At 40.6% G+C, this 22,820-nt stretch overlaps 1 protein-coding gene across 1 annotated transcript; it reads left to right on the forward strand.

The window, feature by feature from the left end:
• The first annotated feature begins 22 nt into the window (after window positions 1–22).
• Window positions 23–21,385, forward strand: snx25 (sorting nexin 25). Its single transcript, XM_085361102.1, has 22 exons — window positions 23–176; window positions 501–1,172; window positions 1,914–1,998; window positions 4,944–5,160; window positions 5,786–5,958; window positions 9,617–9,803; window positions 10,235–10,305; window positions 11,342–11,532; window positions 13,340–13,471; window positions 14,446–14,595; window positions 14,738–14,863; window positions 14,950–15,111; window positions 15,386–15,517; window positions 16,992–17,132; window positions 17,592–17,705; window positions 17,987–18,064; window positions 19,423–19,506; window positions 19,597–19,711; window positions 19,821–19,887; window positions 20,069–20,250; window positions 20,370–20,470; window positions 20,562–21,385. Exons 2-22 carry the CDS (start codon window positions 819–821, stop codon window positions 20,625–20,627), a joined length of 2,928 nt encoding a protein of 975 aa, XP_085217228.1. The 5' UTR covers window positions 23–176; window positions 501–818; the 3' UTR covers window positions 20,628–21,385.
• The last annotated feature ends 1,435 nt before the right edge of the window (window positions 21,386–22,820 follow it).

The raw sequence follows: 22,820 nt of genomic DNA on the forward strand, positions 1-22,820 counted from the left end.
AACAACACAGTACTTGTTTTTTTTTATCTTTCAGGGGCTTTTGAACTGGAGACATTTTTTCTCGCTGCGTTTATGGCACCTTTAATACATTACTAAACGGCCCGTGGAACATTCTTTTACGGAGAGAAAAGCGGGAATGTAGCGTTGTTATCGTCCACCCCAATTTTTAACGATAGGTGAGTAAGCTAACGTTAGCTGAAGTTAAATTGCTTAATTAGCACGCGAGCTAGTTAGCCGCCTGTTGCAGTTAGCTTGGCAGCCAAAGAACACAGAAGTTCGAGGTTGCTCGACTCTTCCTTGTATTTTATAAATTTTTTTCTTCCTCGTTTTGAAGCAGGTAACGGCAACTTATGCTGGCTTTCTAGCGTAGCTTCTTGCTAGCTTAGATTGTAAACGACAGTCGGTGAGCTACCCTTCCACCGAAAGTGTCTCCAAGGTGACGGTGGTTGTTTCTCCATCCATTTACTCCCTGCTCTCTCCCTGTCTCTGCTTTCTGATAGCTCCTGACGCCTTTCCCAGGAGAAGCCCGGTGCCCTCTTTTGTTGTCTGGAGCGCCGTGTTGTGGCTGAGAAAGCTCTCGGGGGTCCGTGATTGTTGCTGCCAGGCGGGCCGACGCTAGGAGCGTGGGGGAACATAGCGGCGTGTGTCTGGTGAGGAGATGTCAGAGCGGGGATGCCTCTTTTTGGAGACAGTTTTGTAGGCGAGGGTATACACGAGTGTACACAGTATACCTCTCGCTGGGACTTGGCGTGCAAACCAGCGGAGCGAGGTTTCAGCATAACTAGCAGTGACACATATATGGATGGTGGGGTCGCAGTATGCCCACCCCCTCGAGTACCACTACATCACCGGCTGGAGGGAGAAGCAATACTGGGGGAGAGGAAGAGGGGCCCATGTCCGCAGCTTCTACCTCCTCAATCGGCTCATCTTTCCGGTTCGTCCCAGCCTTCTGCCTGGGCGTGGTGGCAGCAGTAGTATTTCAGCTGGCATGGGGAGGCCTGTCTCTCACCTCGTTCTTCTTAAAGCTCTTCATCTATGTGTCATTCGCCCTCCTGTGTTTCCTGGCTGGGAGCTTTGCCCTGCTGGTCAGGAAGAGTCCTCTCAAAGTCAGCTGCTTTAACCGGAGCAGGAGGCAGCCTTCTGAATGGCTGGAGTTCTTCAACAAGCTCATGGTAAGAAGACCCCTTAAATTCATTAAGGGACATGCAGCACACCTCCAGGAACGCAAACTGTAGCTCTGTGCGACATCTCATTAGGATCACACTGTGTCTCATCAGAAAACATTGTTTACTGCTGACATGCAGACTTATATCGAAGGGCTTTTTGCACACTCTGCGTTATTGACAAACTAGATCTGTTGAGCATCTGATGTTTTACATTTTGCCTCCTGATTTGGCCTTCTCAACCATTCCACCCCCTTGTTTCCTGCCCCAATTAATTTCCTTCCACCTCAGCATTTGTACCCAATCTGTCTCTCTGATGATGTCTCCCGACTCTTTTATCCTTGCTGTGTTCTATAATAGAAGAGGTACAGTCATTCTTCTGGATTTAGCCTGATTCGCAACACTGAGCACATGCATACACACAACAAATGGTAATTTATTCTTTAAGGAAAGCCTTTGGGTGTTTGCAGCCGGTTGGTGGCATCCCTCAGCCCAGCGGCTGCCTTTCATCTGTGATGTTTGATGTTTTGTGGCGCTTATGACTTATTGATGTTGACAGTTGATGAGTATTGTCACAAACATTAGTCTGAGTGACATGTTGCACGAGCTGTGACCAATTTAGGCTGCTTCATTTGTCATGATTTTAGGCCTTCTGGACACACAGTTCTAAGTCCTAGCTCTCTTCTCTCCTTGTATTTCCTGTTTTTATGTTGTTCCTTAACTGGAATTGCCTGTTTGGCTACTTTTCAGGTTCGTTTTTTGGTGCCAGTTCAGGAGTCAAGCCAGAGCAGGAGGGTGGTGGTGTCGCACAATGTGGACAAAACCCTGAAGGAAGGTAATTAGTCACCTGTTTTATGGCACATTTATGTGAATGCATGAGGAGCTATTGATGTGTGAGGAGATTTTGATATTCTAGCAGATGATGTTAAAAAGAACTTAAAAAAACCCCAATTGCTTCTTCTGTTTCTGCCATTTTTGTGGCATCCTGTCTTTATAGAGTAAAATGTGTGAGCGAATCAGGATTCTGAAATTGGATCATATGACAGTCAGACGTCTGAGATCACTTGAGAGTCAAGTGTGGTCATTTTTTGAAAGGCTTTAAATTGGCGATTGCAGAAGAGTGAGATTTTCATTGATTATTCATGCTACTTTTTTGAAGGACTTCAGAAGCAAAAAAAACAAAACAAAACAAAAAAAAAAACTTCAGAAGCAAACATGAATGTGTCTTCCTCAAAATTTCAGTTTCAGTTATTTCAGTGTTTGAATTCCACGTATAAAAAGTTCAAAATTCCATAAAAAGACTTTTCCTTTAGCATTTATGCTCTTTTCAAGCTCTGCATTATTTTTTGTTTTGTTTTGTTTTGTTTGTGGACTCTACCGTAGTAGCTTATCTTACATTGGGCCTCGGTCTAGCCTCTCAGTTCATAACACTGTCTGAAACAAAATGTTTCAGCTCCCTTTCCTGTCCATTAATGCTCCTGATTGGCTGCCACTCTCAAACAAAATACATGAACAGCAGCTGTGGTCTTAACTTTGAGATGACTGTAATAAGGACATCCATTCTCACTGGTGTTATTCAGAGTTGAGAGCTGGGAAAACGTAAAATTTTTAAAATGTAGTACTTTACAGCATCAACACTGCCTTCTCTCCAGTCATCGAATTAGACATATTTTGGTGGCATTACAATACATTGTATAATACTGCACTTCGACAGTGGTGATTCAAAAGGATAGTCATGTTGATTCTTATTGTGGCTGGCTCTGTTTTGAAAAAAAAAAACTTTGCTTTTTTTCATATTGAAAACTTGAAGCTTACACAGCATTAAAATCTGTTTTTCACTCTCAGTAGTATTAGGAGACCTTTCCTGAAATGACTGACTGATGGAAAAAGTTTCAACTTCTGTTTTTGACAAAATTGCTGACTGACTGAGCTCTGCTTCTGTCATTCACCACGACCTGTCACCCATCTCTCCCACACATTAAACCAGTAGAAGGTTAAAGACACGTACACACTGGGAGCCGCAAACAGACACTTGCACACCCATGCACGCTCAGTAGATCAGTGCATGTGCCTGCCAAGTAACAGATGGCTCCAGGATTTACACTGAGGGTGTGTGTTTGCACATCCATCTGTGTGTTTTTAAAAAATGGTCTTTTGATTGCAGTGTGATACAAGTTTATGACATTATTAGCTTTATAATCAAGACGGGCTGTGTCAGTGAACTGATGCCTTGATATACCTTGATGTGTTTTGTGGGATTCTTTAGAGTTATGCATTTAAAGCAAGCAGAATACTTGCATTCTAGTTAGAACCTTTCCAGAGGAGCTTACTGTGAGTGCTCAGCACAAAATACCTTCTGAACTGTGTCTCATTTATTTTATTCATTTTTTTTTTTAAAAAGATGAAGAAGTAGTATGAGAGCATAATGTTGTTTGAAGTGGAAATGGAGCAAATCCAATTGTGCAAGATTGGTCTTTATCTGTTATTAGAGTGCTAACCTCTCTAACCATTCATCCCCCCTCTTCATCTGTTTCTAAAGCACTGATCCTGGTCAGTTCCAGTGTCTAAAGGCACACATAGAGGTTGTATGGTCGCTTAACTTGCATGTCTCTGGTTAAAGGGAAAAACCCTAAGAAGGTGACAAAGTATGTGCTTTACAGTCATTCCTTACAAGAGTGAATGCTGGTCATGTCCGTTGTGAGTATTAGGGTGCTTCTCCTCCTGTTCTGCAACATACAGTACATGTTGATAATGTGCTGTATATAATCTACAGAGGGTTCGCTTGGATCACTGCATACACTTCAAAGACAGAGAGATTCTGCATTTAGTTAAAAGATCACAACAGAACAATTGGTTTGGTTCACACATTAAAACTGAATTTCACAGAGAAGGGGAAGTGCCACACTGTACTTCAAAGCATAACTCGATCAGTATGCAGTTATTCAAGTGATAATATTAATTTAATTTTTACAGTTGAATTCATTTTTTACGTATATGTTGTACTGTTTAGAATACTGGACGAGCTGCTCATATTTGGATTGCATCTGATTTTTTTTTTTTTTTTTTTTTTTTTTTTCCCCCTGTGATTTTGCTCTTTGTGCAGTTTGTAAGTTAAAGATTTGACCAGTAAAATCTGTTTTTCAGCAGCTAGTTAAAGCAGAGCGCTCACTGTTAAGCTATGGTGTTCCCAGGGTTAAAATTAACCTTCCAGTTGCAGCCGTCTGTGTGGAGTCTGGGTGTGTTATTTATATATTTCTGTCAGTTTTTTTTCCAGGTGCTGTAGTAGGTGTCTCCTCCTATATTCTTCCTGTAGTTACATCATTTGAAAGTGAGTGTGAGGGATAGCCAGTGTTTTGTTTGTTTGTTTTTGTGCATCTAAGGGTCAGCTCTGTGATGAGGTGGTGAGCTGTCCAGTTTCCAGTTACAGCTTTCCCCTCACAGAATGAATGCTGGGATAAGCTCTCGGGGGGGAGGGCTGGGGACCGTTTACAGAAAAGCGGGCACAGAAAGTAGATGATGGAAAGCGTGAACCACCCTCCAGCTTTCATAAGCTGCACCTGGGCTTTGGGGAAATGAAACTCGATGCACCCGTTGTGGTCTTCAGTGGCTCATTGAAAACAGAGTTTATACAGGGTTTGTGTTTTGTTTTGGTTTTTTTGTGCATCAAAAGTTTGAAATGTAAAAAAGCCATTTGGTGTTACTGTCAGAAGAGTACTGACTGCAGCTGTTTGTCTATTCTAACAAAAACTGGATTTAGATTTTCTTTTGCTGTCTCCGCAGTGTTTGACTATGCCTACAGAGACTATATCCTATCCTGGTACATGCCTTTGAGTCATGATGAAGGCCAGTTGTACTCCATGCTGTCAGAGGACTGGTGGCAGATGATCGGGCAGTTGAGATCCAGGCTTGCTGAGATCGACCTCGTCAACGTAGTGTGTTATGACAGCATCCGGATTCTACACACACACTTCACCGACCTCAAAGCTGCATCTGCAAGGTGCACTAACACACACTCTTTAATTGTATGAAGTTCTCCCACAATATTCATCACCTGCAAATCAAGGATGGGAAAGCTAGTGAAATAATGTGTTGTTACTGTCAGAGTCACTGAGCCTCTAACAGCTTTCTTTGCACAGGTATGACTCACAGTTGTTTATCAGGAAATATGTTCCATCTTTGATTTGTTACTGAAAAAGATTTCTCTTCCCACCAGTGTCCATACCTAGTACCATAATTTTATGTACACAGATGGTGTGAAATTACTGCAATTTGGTCCAGCGTAACCGCATTAAAATCCCCCTTCAGTGTGTGCCAGGTACACTATCACACATGTGTGTGCAGGAAAAAGAACAGACAGAGCGATGATTCACACATCATCTGGTTTTATTATCTTGGCCAGTCAGACGAGACTTATGATTTGATTGCACTGCTGTGATGTCTGGTCTGCCTAATTTCCAATTGCTTGGGAACAATGTAGCAGCAGCAGCATGTCTTTAGAAGCAAAAACAGCGAGCTACAACACAGCTGAAGTATGAATAACAGAGGGAGCGAAGCTTTAGCTCACGTAATATAATCGGACATCTAAGGTGTGTGTGTGTGTGTGTGTCTGTGTGTCTCCCCAGACCAGAGGAAGTGGCTCGGCCGTTTCCTCTCCATCCCTGTTTGGTCAGTCCGGAATCGGAGCTGGCCTTCCTCCGCTGTGTAGCCAGAATACTACTGCTATGTCTGCTGCCACAAAAGGATGCCAAGTCGCACACACTACGCTGCTGTCTCACTGAAGTCATCACTAATAAAGGTACATAACTTCCTTGGGGATTAATAAAGAATTCTGATTCTAATTGGTCATTGTCACATACATGCATTATTGTTGTCAAAGAATAATATGTTCTGTTTTAATGTACTGTTTATAAGTCATTGCTTTTTTGTCTTATGGATTGTTATTACAAGTAGCAGTCGTTGAATGTTTATATCTTTATTTTGGCTCTACTCCAAGTCATTAAACACAAGAGTACCGTAATTGTCGGGCTATAAGCCGCTACTTTTTGCACCAGCTTTGAACCCTGCGGCTTTTAGTCAGGTGCGGCTTTTCTATAGATTGTCCATGATTTTTGTGATATCGTAAGACGATTTGTTTTGTTTGTTCCGCTGTTGTACGGCACTACGTTGCCTGGCGGAAGGATCGGGGTTCAAGAGTGGTATGTTGGTCACATGTCCATCCTCCAGGCAACATAGTGCCGTACAAGTAGCGCGAAAAACAAACTTCAAAGTAGCGCTACGCGTTCAGTGGGAGGCGTGGATGACGAGCGGCGATAAACTTGCGAAAAGCAAGTTATGCTCAACTCCACCGGTGGATTCTGACAGCGTGGAAAAGTGTGAAAACATCCACGATCACCAACGGATTTCGAAGGGCTGGACTGCTGCATGATGAAGAGGAGGACACCGCCACGGCCCTTCAGAGGGTGTTCGACTCTGACACTGACAATGAGGATTTGTTTGGTTTTGAAAGTGACAACGAAGGAAAGAAGCTGAGAGTGGATGACGAAGCCATCCTGAACCTGTTCGTTTCCGACACTGGAGAAGAGGACTTTGGTGGTTTTAGTGTGCAGGAAGATGAGAAAGCTGGTGGTGAATGACTGGCTTTTCTTCTTGTTAAAGCCGTGTCACTGCACCTGAGCCTAAAAGGTAGTCCGAATCTATTTTTCTGGTGTGCTGTAGGTTACTGTTATGTACTACATTTGTTACTCATTTATGAAGCACAGCACATGTGCAAATATGTACCCATAACTTGTTTTTCAAAATATTAATAAAAGAGGTGTGTCTCCAAACAGCCATCTCTTTCCTGACAATTCCCTTTGTGCATATTCTCTTACATATGATAAGTCAACATTGAAACACCTGCGGCTTTTGGTCAGGTGCGGCTAATGTATGTACAAAACAGGATTTTCCCCTGATTTTAGCTTGTGCGGCTAATATTCAGGTGCGCTTTGTAGTCCGGGAAATACGGTAGTTGAATCAGCTCCACAGTGCAGACATGGTGATGAAATGTGCACCATCCTCTTGGTGGACTCCGTTTGTCAGTGTCACACTCCCATAATTGGGGAATTAAACATACGCTGTGAATGAATTTCATTTAAATAGAATGAAACTTTACTCAACACATTAGGACACAATTCATGACTAGGACTCCTTTCCTCTAGTTGTTTAATAGTGGCACCTGCTCAGTGAAAGAGATGTAACACTGAGGTGTTGTTGACATAGATGCATAACACTCGCAGCTCTTCAGGTGTGTTTGATAAACAAAGAATAAATATACAATTCTGCTGAATAGTTTTACTCTTTAATATACAATACTATGTAGAACTCTTGAGTTCTTTAATTTCTTTTGATTTTGCTAGGAAAATAAGAAACGGGTGCAGCGATTTATTGAATCATAGCCAAGCATACATGTCAATACAATAATATAAGGCAAAAACAGTGTCTGTACAATTCTCACTAGCTTTAAAGTCAATATTTGTATGACCACCTTTATTCTTCAGCACAGTCTGGTATAGTTCATTTCAGGTCTTCTTTGGGTGTTGGCTGTCTTTTGTTTGTTTCTGTGTTGATGAACTCACACTGCCTCAGTAATGTTGAGGTCTGCGCGCTGGGAGGCCAGTGTGTGTTCCCCCCTTTTTTTTTTTTTTTTTTTTCCCCCTTTTGGACATATCTCCACCTTTTATCCCATTTCTGGTGACGTTTGAACAAACAGTATTTAGATCAGCTGCAGGGTCAGACGGATTTCTCAGGTCCTGTGTCACGTCTTTGTTGGTTTTTGCCTATTACATGACTTTCACTTACTCTCCATCTGCTGTAGATTGCTTTTTATGCCTGTCACTTCTTCTTTTGTCCTCTACTTTGCCAGTTTCCTCATTTTCTTTTACCTTTTTTTTTTTTTTTTTTTTTTTTTTTTTTTTAAACCATGTAGATGTAAACTTTGTCAAGCTATGACAAGATCACCTTGTTGGTGCATTTTCTGCCTGTCAAAGTGTCCTGCCGTTGGGATTTTTACTAGATTTGAATAAAGAAATTGGAACAAATATTATTGTGACAGGCTTTTAGCAACAAAGCGCCTAAAAATACAATATAAACTGTCTCTTTGCTAAGTTTCCTGGTATGTTTGGAGACAGCATTGCTTCTTTTCTTGAATTAGATGCTTGCTTTTTTTTTTTTTTTTTGAATGAATGACTCATAGGTCAGTGTGGCTCAACAAACAAAAACATTCCTCTGGACAAAGACTGGACTCATATTCCTTCCAGTCTTTGTACCTTGAATAAAGACCAAGGGATGAGGGGAGTAACAATAGTGAAAATAATAATTTTCTTACAAAGGATTCAACTCAGAGAGATTATTAAATAGCCAAAGGAAAAGGCTTTGCTGCTCACTAGTAGCTCCACCATTAATTTCAGTCCAAACTCAGGCAAAGCACTTCACTACAGCTCATCACTCTCAGGCTGGCACACACTGAGTCCGAGCAACTCCACACCAGATCTTTTTATAGTGTTGGATGATGATTGGTGAGCAGAGCATGCTCCACACTGGTGGCTCCTCACAGGAAAATGTGTGGCAGCTGCAGGCAGGGGAGAAGGAAAGCAGAACACACCCACTAACAACACCTGTTAGGGTTGTAACAAAATATAACAAATGACGAGTGGCCCAGTCTTTGGACATTACTGCATGTTATAAATAATTTAATTGTCATCTAATTATTGAGCATTGCAAAATGTACTCTTAGCTGTTGTAACAGCACTGACTCACAAGGGAAGTGTGGCAGTGAAGCAAGGAGAGGAAAAAAGAATGCAGGAAGATACAGAACACTTTTTCTTCTTCTCCTGCATTGCAGCAGAGCGTCACACTGTTACTTCTGCACTTGGCTCTTGTTTCCAGAGTACATGTTGGTTTACATGGTGTGAAATGAAACAAATGTTCAATTTTGCTGGCCCGACATACGAATCAATGGACTTTTGTTATTTATCTGTAATGTTTTGCTGCATGTTTGAGCTGTTCTGGAAAATTTACCTGATGAAAAACCAGAAAACTTCAAAAAAAGTTGGAATTCAACTGAGAAAAACTGGAATCTTACAAACTCTGTGGTCATCCTTTCCTCTTGAGCAGGTGTGTTGTCAGTGTTGTTTTGAATGCAGCTGTTGTTGTGTTCCTACTGTGAGAAGGAAAGATGAAACGATAGTATTAAGAAAATGTGTGATATCTTGATGTCTAGCTGCTGCTCTGTTTCTAGAACTGCATTCCTCAATTTCCCACACCTAGGATTTTTTTTTATTTTTTTTTTTATTTTTAAGATCAGTGTCTCATTTTATTATGCGTCACAGAAATCTGTGGTTCTAACTTCATCAAGAGCATTTGTCCGTCCTTTTTACATCAACGTATTTTTATCTTTGTGTGTGTGTGTTCTCCAGTCCTGAAGCCGTTGGTAGAGGTACTCAGCGATCCAGATTCCATAAACAGGATGTTGTTGTCTCAGCTGGAAAAGAGGGAGCAGCAGGCTGAGCAGCAGAAGAAAGCCTACACCTACGCTGCCTCCTATGAAGACTTTATCAAACTGATATCAACTTCTACTGATGTCAATTTCCTCAAGCAACTCAGGCATGACAGTGACAACGTGCACACAGGCACACACACAGTAGATGCCTACATTACCTCATTTAAGTAGACTATCCTGTACCTACATAGAGTCAAATTAAACAAACCACGTGTGTCCTTATATACATAATGACAAACATGTTAACCAGGCAGTCTTAGCCACCAACATGTTTGCTGCTCAGGGGTTACCATGGGAACAGACAATGTCTCTGCAGCAATATACTTGATCTAAATGCGGGGTAGACATGATACTGCTATATTGTCTCGTTAGTTTGAGAAATGGTGGCTCAGTACTGGCTTCTTTTTGAAATGTTTCTTCTTTTTGTTTGTTTTGATTTATTTTGGCCTCGTCACTTTCCATACTATATTTCCATCTTTCTGTGACGTAATTCATCTAATAATTGTATTTGTCTCCCGTCTTTCCTCCTTTGTAGGTATCAGATCGTGGTAGAGATTATTCATGCCACCACCATCAGCAGCCTGCCTCAGCTCAAGAAGCAGAAAGGTACAGACAACACTACAGTTTCCTGCATTTAAAACCTCAAAAGTATGGCAGCGTTTCAGTTCACGTTCACTGCCCCTAAAAAGCTAGCCAGGTATGCAATATAGGCATTCATTCATAGAAGTAAACAATAAGAGTACAGTCACAATTCTGCTTGTTTTGCAACAATTTGAAGAGAAGTGATGTGAACATTTATCTGTCAGACACTTGCAATATGCCTGAGTTCAGCCTCGTGTCAAAGACTTTTAAGGACCAGGAAGTGACAATGAAAGCGAAGTTTCAGGACAGCTGTGTGAGCGTGGTTATAATGACATTACCAGAGTGACTTTAGTCGTAAATGTATTGCAGCAAAGGCTGATTCCCGTCAGTTTCAAACTTTTACATACAATACTTACCTTCAGACCCAACCACTGAGTCCCATCATTAGTGTTGCAGGTGGTTGGGTCTGAAGGTAAGTATTGTATGTAAAAGTTTGAAACGGATGGACACACAGCACCAGCTGATACAGATTTACAAACAAAACAAGGGAATGAGTGGATTTGAACTGCCCTGCAGTGCAGAGCCTAATTTTTATTCTCATTGATTGAGGGGGGGAAATGGTCCATAAACTGTCTCCATGTGCACTTTTAAACACTATACTATCTATACTGTGTGATCCTGCTGGACTACACAGTATAGACCAGCACTCTTTCAATTTGCTTTTGGGGATTTTGGAGACCCAGTACTGGTTTCTGTTTGCACAGGCTGTTTGCTGTTGAAACACACAGTCCCTGTTCAGCAGTGAATGAATTCATGAGTACATTTAAAGGCCAGTCGGCTGTAGAAACTGCAAGTGCATTCACATGCTGTATCTGAAAATCAATGACCAATAAAGTTCACTTGCTGGTGTGCTTAGCTTGAAGCACATTTTCATAGAATCAGGCCATCGGTATGTATCAGCTTTATCCCGATAGTTCAGTGGCTCCACACCAGGTGATTGTGCGCCTTTGTGTTATTATGTGGCCAGAACTTGCTCAGACAGACTTTCCCTCTCCCTTAGAGAAAAAAGGTAAAGAGTCAGCAGCCATGAAGGCCGACCTGCTGAGAGCCAGAGATATGAAAAGATATATCAATCAGCTGACTGTTGCTAAGAAACAATGTGAAAAAAGGATCCGCCTCCTTGGAGGGCCAAACTATGAGAATAGTGAGGAAGGAGGGGCCGATGACAACGACGAGCCTCAAAGCCAGAAGGTAAATAATATGTCATGTAACTCAGCGGTCCCCAACCTTTTTTGCGCCACGGACCGGTTTATTCCCGACAATATTTTCATGGACCGGCCTTTAAGGTGTTGTGGATAAATACTAGAGATGGACCGATCCGATATTACGTATCGGTCCGATACTGACCTAAATTACTGGATCGGATATCGGAGAAAAATAAAAAATGTAATCCAATCCATTAAATATCACGAAAGCACCTCACAAAACTTGCAACACACCGTAACTCACCTCAGAACGTTAGCACGTCGGAGCAGTATGCATCACGTGATAGAGCGGCTGTGGCATGCGGGACCTGTCGGTGGTCTGGATAGCATTTGGAGCTTCGCTAGCAACCCGGCATTTCATCTCCGACAAAGTTATCCCGAGAGAAGTAAAGCAAGTGTGTAAGTCCATCTCTGAATGTTTGTAAAGCATTCCTGCGTTAAGCTTAACAAGCGATATATGGAGCGACTGCCTCTTCTTGCTGCTACTTCAATCATGAAACTGCTTAACGATCAGCTGATCGGCTTTTCTGTCGCGAGTCCGTCTCTCTTCTTTGTTTTTGGCCCACTTTGCACCAGAAAGAGGAAACCAGCGGCTGAACAACAGCAGCACGTTTAAGCTTGATCAGCTGTTGTTAGAATGTATTTAATATTACTTTCTGCTCGAGGATCTTTTTCTACGTTGCTGACGGCTGTAACTGTGCAGGGGCGGATCTAGCAAAGTTTAGCCAGGGGGGCCGATAGGGCATTAACAGGGAAAAGGGGGCACAAAGACATACTTTTCTTTCTTATTCTCATTTAAAATGTCGAGCTTTTAATAAATAATTATCTGAATCTTACACCCAAAGTTTTAATCTGATGTAAAATGTATAGAAGTCCATTACTGTATATAGTAACTATTAAGTCTAATATACCCTAGTAAGCTATAGTACTTTTTCCTTTGGGAAGGTACCATCTGTGCAGTCTGCAATTTTGTTGAAGAAAGATGTTGAATCTATTTAATATTTCTTGAAAAAATAATTGATTTCTGTGCATTTTTTTTCACACTGCATCAAATTAAGGTTGATTACGTCGATTAAGCATCATGAGGTGGAGCGTGAGGGGTGGTTCCCTATTTTTTTTTAATTTATTTATTTTTGTTGTTGCTGGGAGTTGGAACCCTATTAGTTAGGTTGCTTAATATTTATGCTAAGTACTCTTTCAAATACCAGAATAGGGAGGATGGTGTAGGTTTAAGTTTATTAGATTGATCAGTATTGCTGAACTATGAAATAATTTTTTTGCATACAGGTATAACAGAATAGCTTTAGTGTAGTTGTTGTTTTAAACTTGAGTATGAACTTATACAAAATGCAGCAAGATATTTAAAAAAACAGTTTTGTTGATTAAAAATCACTATATCGGATTCATATCGGTATCGGCAGATATCCAAATTTATGATATCGGTATCGGAAAAAAGTGGTATCGTGGTATCGTGCCATCTCTAATAAATACAACAAAATAAAACTAGTACCGGTACAGAATAAAAGAATTTATTCATAACACATGAGAAGACCAAGGAAAACCGAGTAAACGATAACAAAATAACGCTGAAAACCGATTAAAAACCCTGAAAACTATACATTTCACACCTGAGCCTCAACTCTCGCGGCCCGGTACCAAACGACTCAAGGACCGGTACCGGTCCGAGGCCCGGGGGTTGGGGACCGCTGATGTAACTAATGCGGTCTCTCTTCATTTCCTGTAAGGTGTGAAATTACTTTGGTTCTTTTTAAAAATTCTCTCCCCTTATGCAGATTCTCCAGTTTGATGACATCCTGTGTAATCCAAGTTACAGGGATCATTTCAGAGTTTACATGGAGAGAGTAGATAAGAGAGCTCTGATAAGCTTCTGGGAACTGGTGGAAACACTGAAAACTGCCAACAAGGTAACGGCTGCACACATTCAAGAGCTCGAGGTGTGACGAGGCGATGGCATTCATACTGAGATGTACACAAAAGTAGAAAATTGGAGTGCTTGATGTAATTTTATTAAACAGTCTTGTATAAAGAAACGTAGCATAAAGCTTTTTGTGAGTCCAGTGCACAAAATCAGACTTGAAAATAACTGCACATAGTGTCAGCAAATGTCTTTTGCTTTAATGTCTTTAAACTTGGAATCTGCTGGTGTGGCTGTAACTGACAGTTAAAAGAAACTTTATTCGTTTTATTAAAAGCTTTGGTGCAGCTTGTTAGTTCATCTACCGTCTGAAGCAAACTATTTTCACTCACCTCCTTTATAGCCAGTGATGTGACCAAATTTAGGATGTCCACTTGCATTCGCACCACAAAGACTTCAGGGTAGAAATAAGAAAAACAGAAACTTGAGATTTTTGCTCACAGAGATTACATTAATTCAGTTTTATTTAAATAGTGTCAAATCACATTTGCCTGTTGAGAAAACCCCAACGATCATATGTCCCCCTATGAGCAAGCAGTTGGCGATAGTAGGAAGGAAAAACTCCCTTTTAACAGGAAGAAATCAGGTAGAATCAGACTCTGGTATGGGCAGCCATCTGCCTTGACCGGTTGAGGGTGAAGGGAGGAAGACGGGACGTTAGTTAGTATTAGTCTCTGGATCACTAACACTAACTAATGATAAATGTAGAGCTCTGTATAAACACAGTGAGTGGGGGGGAAGAAAGGTGAGTGAAGAAGTAAGATAATTTTATTCAGATTATTTGTTATTCAAAACTTTGGTCATGAGCATCAGCCATTGTAACAGTTTGTGAATGTGAAAATATATATGTGTATGTATGTATGTATGTATGTATGTATGTATGTATGTATGTATAAAAAAGGGAAGCAAAAAATGTTCAAAACGGTGAGAAAAGTATGTGAGAAAATAATTTTTGTTTGACAGAATGAGGTGCCCCAAATTGTTGGGGAAATTTACCAGAAGTTCTTTGTGGAGAGCAGAGACATTCCAGTGGAGAAGTTTCTTCTGAAAGAGATCCAGCAGAGTTTGGTGGGGAACAGAGGAACACAAGTCTTTGTTAAACTACAAGAACAGGTATGTGCTGCTCTGCTTAGCCAGCTGCAGCTACCTGTAGCTACAGCAGCTGACGGTGGATTTCTTGAAAATCTCAAAAGAAAGCTGTTGAACTTCGATCATTAAAAGCGTGTGTAACAGTGGAAACTGACACATCCCTTAGGTTGCTGAGACAATGAGAGAGCGTTACTACCCCTCCTTCCTGGTGTCCGACCTCTACGATAGGCTGATCAGACGAGACGACCATCACAGCCAATCGCGGTGTAGCCCAGAGGAAAAGGGAGAAGGGGTGAGGCATTCATACGCAAACGACACACATGCATACAATACTAAATGAATGTGTTTAACACTTGTTTTTCTTTATATCCTCTGAAGTGCCAGGGTCTAGATACAGGAGAGGTGTGTGACGAGGGCAGTAAAGGAATCAATGAGCAGGCGAGCTATGCTGCTACTAAACTACACCAGCTCTATGACAAACTGGAGTACAAGCGACAAGCCCTGGGCTCAATCCAGAACGCACCCAAACCAGACAAGAAGGTAACAAAATATAGGTCAATGTGCTAAATACAGTCTGTTGGATCACTTCAGTATTGAGTATCAGGATGTTGGAATGAAGTGGAACCAATTGCAGGATGTTTGATTGGGTTAAACTCCCATTTATCTGATGTGGTCCCTGCTAGAGTATGTGACAACTTTAAAGTAGAGCTTTGAAAACACCTCTGAATGCAAAGACTTTTATTTATTGTGGTTCAGCATAATGTCATTTTACTGTAACTCGTGTGCTTATCTGCCTCTGGTGTGTGCTTTGCAGATAGTAAGCAAACTAAAAGAAGAAATAGGAGCCATGGAAAAAGAACACAGCGAACTTCAGCAACACATCACAAGGACTGACTGGTGGTGTGAAAACCTGGGGAATTGGAGGGCTACGATAACTACAGCTGAGGTAAAAGGAAACAACAAACCTGAGTGTAGAAACGAATGATGCACTCACCTAAACAGTTTACAGCAGTCTGCAAGCATGCCCTTCATCCTTTATGCTCTTGCACAGAAGAAACAAATGAGCCACACAGCACAGATAATTTAATACTCTGCATACTTTATGCTTAAGTATAGAAGATAGATTGGACAACACATACATTTGTATAGATCAAGCACATTTCTGTTCTTTATCTATACAGGACTAGATTCACTAAACTTCATGCAGCAATCACAGAAATGGCCCAGTGGGAGTGGAAAGTTCTGTGGTTGATCTACTAACAGTGCACATTAAATTCATAGAAGAACAGAAATCATCATTTAGAGTCAGATCGTGTATGTGTGTGAAAATATTACTGTTACTTTGATGTGTGTAGAAGCATATTTTTCTTTCTTTCTTTAGTTTTTCACCAGGCTGCATGTTTTTAATGAAAAGTTAGTGTTAAACATTGTAACATTGGATGTTAATCAAAGACACTGCAGGTTTGCCTGAGTGTCTCGTCCTTCAAAACTCTTACACATAACATGCACTAAGGCCAGCCCTAACACTGTCCTATGTTAATGAATATTGACAGTATCTCTATAATGCTAAACGATTGTTTTTCCAGCCGACATTAAATCTGACCCTAGTCATTCACATTTCATTCATTTTGTTCTTTCGTGTACTTACGTGTGTAAATCCTTTGTAAATTTATACTAAATTATAAAAATATATTGTGACAATGAAGGACCCGACAACAGCAGCGTTGCAGTTCAACACATCCTTTATTGACGGACTTCCCAACATGTGCAGCTTTCTGGCTGCCCTGCTCCTGTAGCACACAACACCGCCCTCTCCTCCGGTCCTGGCAACATCTTTAACAGGGGAGACATGATTAGATGATCAGGGTCAGGTGTGTCAGCCTCCCCTGACAGTACACTCTGAACTCCACTGCTCCACCCTTCCCCTGCAGCTGAGCCACACCCCACCACATATATATTAATGTGCCTGAATAAAGAATATCCAGGTTGTGTCAAAAAGAATCCTCTGATTTCAAAGAGCTTAATTTCAAGGCCACTCACCGATAACGACTTAATTGCGCATTGTTAAAAAGAGTGGATCTGTGAGCAGCATAACGACAGCAGTGGCTGCATTGACTCAAAAGTATGGGACAGATTTGACTGTGGTATGGACTAAAGCTGTGTGGCTGGAGGGGGACACATTGAGCACTTGGGAATATTGTTTTTATATTCTTTTTTTCTTTTTTAAAGTATATTCTTTATTTTAAAAAAGTGTCACCTTTTGATATCAGATTCTTTTTGATACGCCCTGTATGGATACTACATCTGTCCATTTTGGGGTTGTGGGTTTTTTTTTTTTTTTTTTTTTTGGAAATTCCCAAGTAATCTCTCTCCAGAGTAAAGAGGTGGTGGTTTATTGTGTATGTTTGTGTGTATTTCAGGCTGCAGAGGAAGGTGGTGAGACTGTAGCTTGTTACAGTGTGTGTGTTAGCCTGGTGGAAGGAGAAGAAACGGCCAACAGTCGCTGGAGCGTCCAGAGGAAACTCACTGAATTCCAAATGTTGCACCGCAAACTCACAGAGGTAACAAGGCACCAATCCTGCACACATGGATCAACAGCTGCTGCCTTGTTGTTTAAATGCTTAATGTCCCCTGCACAATAAACCAGTAAGGTCATCAGCTCACTGTGTAGCACTGAAATGGAAAGACTCTCAACAAAAAAAATAATGTGATGATGGATTTACTGCAGCCTATGTGCCACAGAAAGCAGAGACTGCTGTTTGTTAGAAGCATTTCCAGTCCTCTGTGTGACCATCTGTGGTCACTGTACAGTGATAAATTGGTTTAGATGAAATCTAATATCTGTGACATCTGGAGAGCTCCATGCTTTTAGTCAGTCTGCTCTATTGACTAATTTATGGTTGTTAATGCATTTCTGAATCTAACAAGAGTAAACAGAGTAGCTGTTGAAATCAAAAATACACATATTTTTGCCTCCTGTTAGTGTAAAATCATCACCTGTTAATGTGTCTCTCCTTCAGTGTTTTCCATCACTGAAGAAACTCCAGTTACCATCACTCAGTAAACTTCCCTTCAAATCTATTGACCAGAAGTTTTTGGACAAAAGCAAAACACAACTCAACACTTTTCTCCAGGTAAACAAGCAGCTGCTGCATCTATATTTTATATCTCTATCACCTGCTGTGATACAATCACAAATGCTTCACTTTATCTCTACATTGTTAATTATAACACACAAAAACCAGGGTGCTGAATCACAACCTATTTCAGTCTATGAAATGTGTGAGCTCTTTTAATTAAATATTACACTGTAACGAGGTCTGTAACCTTACAAAGTCTGTGCTCACAAAAGCTTATTCTGCTTATGATCACAGCTGTTGATGATAACGTCAGGTGTGTGTGTGTCGTGTGTTAGCGTCTCCTAACAGATGAGCGGTTGTGCCAGTCAGAGGCTCTCTATGCTTTCCTCAGCCCGTCTCCAGAACATCTGAAGGTAAGCCATTTCTCATATTTCAATTTTAAAAAGAACGGGGAATAATATGCTTATTTCCATAAGTGTTTGCACATTTCTTTTTTTTAAATGTATTGCCTGTACATAACTTTATTTCAAATCCATTGTTGTTAACTCAATGGGATTAACTGACATATTAGATCAGCTCTGTAGGAGTTACAGTTTCCCTATTTTTACAGATTCATCAGTGATTGTACATATAATAATTATTTTCTTAATTCTTCACGTTTAATGACTACCAGAGGTTTGCAGCCCATAGACCTCATGCGATGCTGGATTTTCCTGTCTGAGGCTATAAATTTCAATTTTTATTTTTTCATAAAATAATGAAGAAACAGGCCCCACCCAGACGTGAAATTGTTGTCTTGCAATTGTATATTTTATTTAGCGTCTATTAAATGGAAGTGCAGTGACAAAATGCAGTAATTCATGAATGTTACAGCGGTTTTTGTTATCATTCTTTTTTACCTTAAAGTCCTCACCTTATTCCAAATCCACTGTGTGGGTGTACAGTGTGAAATGACCAAAATTGTATCACATATTTCCTTTCTTTTCAAAGCCACCACTTTGTCCTAGAGCTGGGCGATAGAACGATAACGATATGTATTGCGAAATAACTTTTCCTCGATAGAAAAGTTAAACCTACCCTGTTGAACTTATTATGGGAAATAAATATTTAAATAAAAACAAGCTGCTGATTATTTCACATTTTACTTGTGAGCAATATAGTTATTTGGCTTATATCGTGATAGATATCGTTATCGCCTGAAATGAAAAAAAAAAAACAAAAAACATATCGTGATATGAAAAAATCTTAAATCGCCCAGCTCTACTTTGTCCTGTTTTAATGCTTTTAAAAGTTAAATAACCATTTAACTTCATTAAAACTCAATCTATTTTAAACCCCAAACCAGAAGAAGCATTAGTTTCCTGTATTAGTTAATCAGCTAAAGTTCTCTGACATGAGTTGTGTTTGTTACTTTAATCTGAAATTTTGACCCTGTGAATTTAATGAGCGGCAATTACTTACATCAGATATGGGCCATTAAATACAAGGTTATTGCTCTAATTACCAGCAGCTTATTGATGCTCTTTTACGCACATTTATGGCTTTGTGCAGTGTTCGAGCAGCAACACTGGCAGAGCCGCTTCATAAGAGGGTCACTACTCATTTGACACTGGCACCATTAATGAGGAGATGCTGATTACAGGGCCGTGTTTGTGGATTCACAGGGATCCTTTCATGTTTCAGACCTTCCTGATAGGTGTGTTATCTGGATGATTTTGTCCATTGTATGCAGACCATTTTATAGTAATGATATCTTGTATAACGTTTGAAGGTGATGTCTATTCAGAAGAAATCCTCTTTCTCACTGGCCTCCTTCCTAGAGAGGTTACCTGGAGATTTTTTCTCCCATACTGAGGTACACACTCATGCACGACGAGTAAAGCAGCATTCCCATGCTGTCCTGCATCCTCATTTGCATGATGTGCGCTGTACGTTTTCTTCATAGGAGGATGGCGATGACGACAGTGACTTGTCAGACTACGATGAAACAGACGGGCGGAAAGATGCTCTGGCTGAACCCTGCTTCATGCTCATAGGAGAGATCTTTGAACTCAGAGGAAGTGAGCAGGACACTGTTTTGATGTTACACACGCTCGTGTTGGTGAATTCTAACTGCCTCAGAGTCTGTTTATCTGAATACATTCCCTCTCTGTCTGTCTTCCTGCTCAGTGTTTAAGTGGGTGAGGAAGACTTTAATTGCACTAGTCCAGGTGACATTTGGACGAACTATCAACAAGTAAGTACTAACAAGTACTCTTTTAGTCAGTGGTCTGGCAGTATTGTTGATCCAGAATAAAATATCTCATCTGTCGAGTCCAGATCCAGAGGCTTTGTTAACTTATGCAAGGTAGAGAGTGTAACACCTATTGTACATTTTCCTGAGATGAAAGTTTTCAGGCCTCTGTTGTGTATTTCAGACAGATCCGGGACACTGTAAACTGGATCTTCTGTGAACAGATGTTGGTGTGCTACATCAGTGTGTTCAGGGACACCTTCTGGCCTGATGGCAAGCTGGCGCCACATATCAAAGCTCGAACGGACTATGAACGCACTGAGACCAAGGAGCGCGCTCAGCAGAAACTACTTGACAACATCCCAGGTAGCAACACACACACAGGCGTGACTTATTATTTCATTTATTATGATTGCACATGTTTGCAGTGTAAAAGAAATAAAGAATAAAGTGCTTGATTCAGCATGCTTTTCCTCGTCCACCAGATGCACTCACAAATCTAGTTGGCCAGCAGAATGCCCGCTACGGCATCATCAAGATCTTCAGTGCTCTGCAGGAGGCCAATGCCAATAAGCACCTTCTCTATGTAAGTGTGACACACATTTCCAACATCAGCGTTTCATTAAAACAAGATTTCTTAGCCATTTATTTTTTCCCTGTCTCCCTGTGTTTGTTAGGTATTGATGGAAATGTTACTAAAGGAGCTGTGTCCTGAGCTCAGGGCTGAGGTGGACAGTATCTGAACACATGCATGAGAATGAGGATCGGCTGGTTCGTCTTTCAGGCCTTTCTGTAGCTGACCAATCACAAACTGCCAAGCCAAACAGGGAGAGGGCCATTGGGTGAATCCTCAGACAGAAAGCAAGCTGCGTTGGTCAGAGTTGAGATGCACGAAGACTCTGTTCAAAGAAATTTGCTGTGAACCGGTGAAAAGTTGGCCTGACACTCTCCTGACAAAGCTGCTGACAGAAGGGTGCATCTCTAAACCTGCGTTTGGACAGGGAGAAACCACAGGGACTTCTTCCTATCTAGACTGCAGTCTGATGAGACTGATCACAGAAGAACAAAGTGTATTTTTGACTTAAGCAACTCACATCTGTGTTTTTCTTTTAAAAATAATTATAATTCTTTCACTAGCACTGACATTCAGCATCTGTGCCAGAACAGACTGAAATGAAATGTTTCACTCAAATGTAAATGATGGTGGTTTGGTCGACAACTTCTTTGTACATCTTTAATTTTTAGAGTAGATAATCGACTGACTTGACTAAAGACAAAAAAAAGACAGTCAGACTCGCTGTTGCCCTCTAGAGGCGACCGCTGTGAGTCCCAGCCCACATACCTCTGAACATTCCTTCTACACACAACCTGAGCAACACTTGTTCTGTGATTCTTGTAATAAGGCTTATAATTGTGCAATATAATGTAATGTAAAAGTCATTGTGATGATTTTATTTATGATTTATTATTGATAGATTTTATTTTTACCAAAAATTGTTTAGAGAGCATTTATATAAGCAATAAATTGCAAACAAAAAGCGGTTGTGAGTTTTGCATTTCTTTGGGGGGGAAAAAAAGTGTGTGTGTGTATATGTACGTATGTATGTATGGGGGGGGGGGGGGAAAGCACAATGACGTAGTCGCTTGTTTAGAAAGAGCTTAGAGGTCACAGCAGAGATATGCAAGTATTGCGCTACATTTAGTAATGCCAACATATTAAGAGAACAATATTTGTCTCTCATATATAATACACTGTCAAAGATACTTGACTTTGAGTGAAGATTTAAGGTGATAGGAAATATAAATAACTGCAACAGCAGTGAATTCAAGTTCACTGGTGTAATAACTAATAATGGTTAATATAATAATAACTTTAATATTGGCCATATTATATTTACATTACCAAAGTAAGATGACTTTAGTCTCATGAACAACATTAGCTAATTGTTATTTACTAGCTAATCTTAAAATGACTGCTCAGTACAGAAATGAAGCCCAATAATCACGTTTTTACAGTCCCGTGGTCTCAGCCTCAGATACTTATCAAATCAAAGCTCATGTAGAAACAAACAAATGAACAAAATATTTTTTTCTTCATTTCTGTCAAAAAGTGCTGTACGAAACGTTTCCAGCGGTTAGTATCATAGTTGCTAGGCAACCTGGACAGCGAGACGGAGGCTAGACCGTCCCATTTCACAAGCCTCGCACTTCCGGCCTTAGCGGTCTTTGAGTACGCGGCCCTTGTGGACCTTTAAGGCTGAAGACCCAGAATTGGGATAGAGCCATAGTGTCGATATGCTAGAGAACATGAGATTGAAAAGCCTGTGATATGTGAACGATTGTGTAACTAGCTTATAATGGAGATACAGAGAAAACTTGATTTGATGAATTCCCAAATAAAAAACATATGTTCCTATTAACACGGACACATCAACATAGTTTCAAATTTGAATGGTTTCTGATAGCTGACACATCACAAAGTATTCCTACACAGTATTTTATTTCGACACCTGCGACCGGAAGTACTGCTATTTGTTTGCGATATACAATCGCTCAAGACACCGCCATCCTTTTCAAGCTAACGAACACTGCCTCGCAATCATACACCACCTAATGGTAGGTTTGACTTAATTCTAATAACAACAGTACAAAGTTCCAGTAGAAAGTTAACGCTAGCAGCTCGAAGCCAAGTGCTCATTAGCTAAGATTAGCTTTCATGTGCTTTTGTGGTGTTTTTGCTAACTTTACTTTGCTTTCCATTAGTCAAAGCTAATAAGCAAGCGAACCATAGCAATTTAAGTCGGTTTAAACGAACCAAACACGTTCTGGGCGTTACAGTTACGAGCACTTTCCATGCTACATACTAATTGCATTATTATATTGCTAATTGCTAAGCTAATACAGTTAAGCGGGTTAATGCTATCTGTGCCTGGAAC

Source organism: Diplotaxodon limnothrissa, linkage group LG2, assembly GCF_057381915.1.
Source record: "Diplotaxodon limnothrissa isolate DT_005_m linkage group LG2, D_limnothrissa_male_GT1.1, whole genome shotgun sequence".
NCBI lineage: Eukaryota > Metazoa > Chordata > Actinopteri > Cichliformes > Cichlidae > Diplotaxodon > Diplotaxodon limnothrissa.

Bases quoted from the DNA above. Each gene is read 5' to 3' on its own strand.
- snx25 (XM_085361102.1), top strand. From the start codon at position 819: ATGCCCACCCCCTCGAGTACCACTACATCACCGGCTGGAGGGAGAAGC. The intron at 14,864-14,949 runs GTGAGGCATTCA...TATCCTCTGAAG, and splicing joins CAGAGGAAAAGGGAGAAGGG to TGCCAGGGTCTAGATACAGG. The intron at 20,471-20,561 runs GTAAGTGTGACA...TGTGTTTGTTAG, and splicing joins CCAATAAGCACCTTCTCTAT to GTATTGATGGAAATGTTACT.